The sequence below is a fragment of the Notothenia coriiceps genome, unplaced genomic scaffold (assembly GCF_000735185.1).
Source record: "Notothenia coriiceps isolate Sejong01 unplaced genomic scaffold, NC01 NC01_scaffold00034702, whole genome shotgun sequence".
In the NCBI taxonomy this organism is placed as follows: domain Eukaryota; kingdom Metazoa; phylum Chordata; class Actinopteri; order Perciformes; family Nototheniidae; genus Notothenia; species Notothenia coriiceps.
Window position 1 is genome coordinate 2,920 of NW_011367403.1, and position 5,771 is coordinate 8,690.

The 5,771-nt window shown below is 41.4% G+C and overlaps 1 protein-coding gene across 1 annotated transcript; it reads left to right on the plus strand.

Annotated features, from left to right (window-relative positions):
- The first annotated feature begins 329 nt into the window (after positions 1–329).
- Positions 330–1,376, plus strand: june (JunE proto-oncogene, AP-1 transcription factor subunit). The gene has a single exon (XM_010790852.1). It carries the CDS (start codon positions 330–332, stop codon positions 1,374–1,376), a length of 1,047 nt encoding a protein of 348 aa, XP_010789154.1.
- Positions 1,377–5,771: the final 4,395 nt, after the last annotated feature.

A 5,771-nucleotide genomic window follows, 5' to 3' on the forward strand; every position in this document is an offset into this window, starting at 1 on the left:
AGTTGGTCAACACACGTGTCATGTATTAAACTGAGGTTTTGATTGGTGCTAATTTAATCATGAACATTATATGTTAAAATACTTAAAACCAGTTTTTGACTGCAATTTTTTTTTTTAAGGAACCCCATTCAAAAGATTACCCCCCAGATTACTCCGCAGTAATCTTTCAGTCTTCTTTCACTCACAAACCTGTTTGTTTCTCCTTCAGGCACTCGCCCCCTCTTCTTCTGCTGTTCATACTGAAGCCGCCGACGTCAGCAGAATGTTTCAATCCCCTCTGATATAGGTTAATCTGATTATGAAGATTTTCTTCATCAATGAAGGCCAACATGGAGGCTCCTTTTTACCACGACGACTCCCCTATTGTCCCTCTATTTAGCCACATTGCAGAACACAAGCGTTACTCTGGAAACAAGATACTGATCAGTAAGAAGGCCACATCAATGATGGGCAGTCATCACTTTCCCAGCAGTGAAGTAACAGGGGGTGGAAACCAACATAACCTGGGACTTGCCGGCAACAGCTCCCTGATGACAGCAGGGACGCCCTTGGTGGAAATCAACCTGCTGAAGATGGCGTCCTCTGACCTGGAGAATCTGATCATACATTCCAACCAGGCACTGGTCACTACCAGCCCAGTTTCGAACTCTACCAATCCCTTCATCTACCGTAACCAGGCCACCAACGAGCAAGAAGGATTTGCCGATGGCTTTGTCAAAGCGCTCGCTGACCTTCACAAGCAGAACCAGTTGGTGGGATGCGGCCCCATGTCCCCGTCCTCATTTTCCACTGTCTCCCTACAGGCGTCCTACCAGAGGAACCTGATGTCTGGCAGAGACCTCCCCGTCTACACCAACCTCAGCAGCTACAACCTGGGCCAGATGACATACCCTGGCGGACAGAGGGCGTACAGCAGCTCAGGCCACAGTGGCAATGAAGTCCCTCAACTTCACGCCCAAGGCCTTGACGCACCTCAGATCGTGCCTGAGGTTTCTCATCCACCTGCCGACCCTGCTTCCTCACCCTCCCTCCCCCCAATCAACCTGGAGACAGAAGAGTGCATCAAAGCAGAACGCAAGAAGCTCTGCAATCGTATTGCCGCGTCAAAATGCCGCAAGCAGAAGCTGGAGTGGATAACGCGGCTTGAAGAAAAAGTGCGTGTTCTGAAAAAACAGAACTCGAACCTGGCCTCAACCGCTGCCATGCTGCGGGAGCAGGTTGCACAGCTTAAACAGAAAGTTATGAGTCATGTCACTAATGGCTACAAGATCGCTGTTGGCTCGACCCCCAGCAAGTCTGGAGTATGTGGGGGAGACCTTGGCATAAGGACTCCAGCTGCTAAGCAGATGGGAAACCAGGAGAAGGTGTCAAAATAATAATATTTTATGCAATTAGTTTTGCAGTGCTGGTCAAAGCAAGCAGAGGGCCAAGCCCGCAGGATGGATTGATTTAAATTAGGATTTATGTAGCCCTGTAAAAAATTGTCAACCCTCCAGCCAAAGGGGAGGAGAACGAGGAGACAGGAGGGATGACTACCTTACGAGACTGTGTGCGAACAGATACTTTGTTCAGTGCCTTGCTCAAGGGCACCACGGCAGGGCCCAGGAGAAGAACTGGGACATCTCTAAGTACCAGTCCACACTCCATATTTTAAGTCTGTTCAAGGACTTGAACCGGCGACCCTACGACTCCCAGTCCAAGCCCCTACTGACTGAGCGACTGCCAAGCTGCAGTTTGCTCTGTAATTCGATCACTGTAATTGTTACGTCTGCTATCTCCCCGGGCCTGTTAATTCTGTTTTGAATGTGTTCTATGTAAATGAGCTGTGCGGTTGCCCTGCTGTCATTGGCTACCCATCTCCTGGTCCGCCCCCGAAGACTGTGATTGGAGCTGATGGGCCCGACGTGCTCCAATCCCAGCGCACACCTTCGACGACTACAAAGCCGGTCGACAATGATCATTCGGGAGGCTCTGCTGTGTGAACAGATGCCTCTCGCTAGTTGCTCTCGATTGTGTACAAATCTGTTAACCGTGGTTAACTCGTGTGGTCCGTGTTTATCAGCACTGTTGTGATTAGATGTGCCTAGATTAGGTTAGTATTGTTTGACTGTTGTCCTCTACCTTAGCTGTGTTTTCTTACAGTCTCCTTTTGTTAGTCTGTACCACTTTGGTAGTGAGGGATGTTTTGTTGCTATTTAGTTTGTTAGTACCTATTTCTTTGTATGTAAGTAGGCCCCGTTATTAGAGTCCTTCCTTTGTTGGTTGCCCGTTGAAACCCACGCCCTTTTGGCCCTTTTGTTTGTTCAGGCTGCGTGCCTTCCATTTTGTTCTACCTGTTATACATTAAAACTATTTATAATTATTACCAATTCCAACTGGTGTATGTTGCTTTCCTCTTCCCCTAGTTGGGACGTAAAGGTAATCTATGTATTTGTTCTACTACAATCCTGCTGTGTGTTAACACAGGTAAATGACCATGACTTTAAAATTAAAAATGTTTACACATTTATTTTTTACAGTAACTTGTCAAGGTTACCCTCATTGCTTTATGATCTGATAACTGGAATATCTTGCTCTGCTGTGGTTGGTAAAAGACAGTGACTGTTTTTTGATGTTTATGATTATGTTTCTTTGTTTTTAATCTGTTGTTGCTGGTTGTTAATAAGCTAAAAACTCGTTTTGATCAGGAAATATTTCAAAGTTCCATAGTTATTTCAGCTGACTAGCTCTTTGATTGTTTCCGTTGCTGGCTGGTGGAAACATTTGCTCACTTTCTCTGGATCCTTCAGGTATCAGACAATAGACAATGTTTAATTTAAGATCTGCTAGGAAAAAAACATCTATATGAGGAGTCTCTTTATTTAAAACATTATCTTTACTTTTCAACTAGTGTGAAAAATACCTGATGGGGGGAGCTAATTTCACTGTAAACTTAACAGCAGATTTAAGAAATAGTTAACCCATATGTTGTTTGCGTGTTGCCAAGAACAAAATGTGATTTTGACTTGGTTTGATGATGAGATTTAAAAGAGGGAAGATTTTACATGCTATCGCTTACTGTTTTGTGTCATTCTTAACATCACATTTGTTTTTCACCTGCTTTGCGGCCTACACTTCTATTATAATAATAATAATACATGCTATTGTTGTGCTTTTCCTGGTGCTCAAAGCATGAAAGAGTGAAAAGTTGAGTTTTGAGGGATTTTTTGAATACTGGAGAGTGTTGGCAGATCGGACGTGGCTGGGGAAGGAGGTCCAGACTTATGGATTGTTTTACTGGGGGGACGCTATTTTAATTAGGTAATCCCAAACAATGCCGCACACGTGCAGTGCACTCACAAAACGTGGTGTCGTAAAACTGTTGAAATATAAGACTATGAAAAATACGCAACTAGAAAGACTACAAATCCCAGAGTCGCGTAAGTGATGTCACAATTGTTTTCCTCCACTAAGAGATAGCTAAGATCAGCGCCATATAGATATAATCTATCTATATGGCGCTGGCTAAGATAAGATAACTTTAACAAGATGCCTGTGGGCTTAGTACCAGGTTGTTATCATACCAGCAATGGGTCTTGCTCGTTCTTTCGCTTCCCGTCTGATGAAAGGACCAGGAGTGGCTGGATCAAGTTAGCTACCTAGCTAGTAGCGAGCACGTTAGTTAGCATTACAGCCTTGTCATTTTTATTAGCCTTAATATGAAGTAACCCAAAATGTTAAACACCACGACTCCTTAACACCGCATTGCGTGGTTGATTCACGCATTCTGCTACATTTACGTGTCGGCACCATGCAAAAAACCCCAATGTAAAGTGAATGAGGCTCTTTTGTCGTGGTGCACACACGCATTTCTACAACGTCCCGCAGTGAGCTTTTTTTCTATAAAACGTTTTTAAAATCTACTTTATAGTAACTCACGGGAGGCTTCTTTTATTTTATTTGTAGGCCCTATTCATAATAATTTGTATTATTAATTATTATTATTATTATTATTATTCATTTGTAATATTTGTATCACTGCCACTCCAACATCCAAATCACAGAGCTTGAGGACTGATCACGGGGTTTCTCCGAATCGAAGGGGAAAAATACAAAAGCATTGTACACAATTCAAACCAATCAATGTTGTGTAATTAACAAGGATAATTTGGTGTTTTTCGAGTTGATGAGTAGTGCAGATATCACTGTAAAATCAATCGACAGTAAGGAGAATACTTACTTCCGGGTGTAAGATTCTCCGTTATCCAATGGGAATGGATGCTCGTAATACAATAAAGGGGACATGATCATTATCTTTTAAATAATGTTAACTAAAGGGAACAATCTATTTGACACAGCTGAAGCTCTGGCCTTCCTTAAAAACCAACTAATTTAATAAAAATCAGTTGTATTACACACAATGCAATGTTTTTTGAGAACAACAATTTGTAAGTAATGTAATTTTGACATTCTGACAAAAAATAAAAATTATTATGAATACAAATAAAATAAAAGAAGCCTCCTGTGAGTTACTACAAGCTTTAACCTCTTAAGCCCTGAGCCTGTTTTTCAGGTTTCAGGCTCGAAAATGCCACTAACACAACAAAGACTATATCTTCGCTTCTAAAAGGGGTAAATTAATCATCTTCTCTCTCAAAGCAAGGTTACATCTGTGAGTTGGATGTAGAAGTGTCAGAATCAATATAGATGTTTTTATTTTAAAGTACATTCAGATGGAACATAGTAAAAACATGTAAATTATAATGTCCGCCTAAAAAAACCCCATTACTTATAGTGAAAACCACCCTTGAATGATGGGTTAGTAGACTAAAAGCTTTAGGAATCCAAACTATAACATATAATAAGTACCCTGTATCAAGATTGATACAAAACAAGTGAAATTTGACCTTTTTAGAGAGGTTTAGAAAAATAAAGTCCAGGCGGACTCACCTCTGGGTAATTTGGGAACTATCAGTTCCATTTGACCTTTTTCACTTTAAAAATCATATTATTACTTTGAATTATCACTATAGGTATTCATTCCATCCAAATACAACTGTTGTGAAAAAATAGAAATTAAAAAAACATACTCTGTTATCCTCTTAGGTCCCACAATGCTAACAGTGAGCCTCTGGATTAGCCCCGAGCGAAAAATGCTAACCTATTACAGCACCGGAAATCACTCCTAGCTCCCTTATTACTTATCCCAGCTGCACATCCAACACATCGTTTATGATGTAAAGACACAGAATCTAACGGTGCCCACCTCAATACTGAAAGATACAAACTCGAAACGTTATCAACAAAAACGTAAATCAAAAGAAGTGGCGCTAGGTAGCTACACAATGCTAACATGGCTTACCTTTGTGTTTGTCTGGTCTAAACTGGTCTTCAATGGCATTAAAACGATAACAACGATGATGTAGTTAATCCATAGGTCAATACCCAATGTGGCTATGTCCCCTTTGAAATGTTCTGATAATCTATAAGTAATAAAACTGCAATTCCGTTATCTGCTGTCCGCTCTGTGCTCCGTGCGCTCTGGGTCCTGCAATTCCTGCTTCCTTACGTAGTAAACAATAAGTAAAGTCTGCTGCGTAAAGTGCTTACGCCGGCTGGCATTCTTCATAATTTACCCAGGACCATATCTCTGGAACCCATTGGTCGATTTGGTTGATTTACACCTTTTTCTTAACCAAAATATCCAATGGAATCGAGGGGCAGTTCCCAAATTCAAGTAACATTACCATAGAACTATATAATAAAGAAGCAAACAAAGCACATCTGAAAGT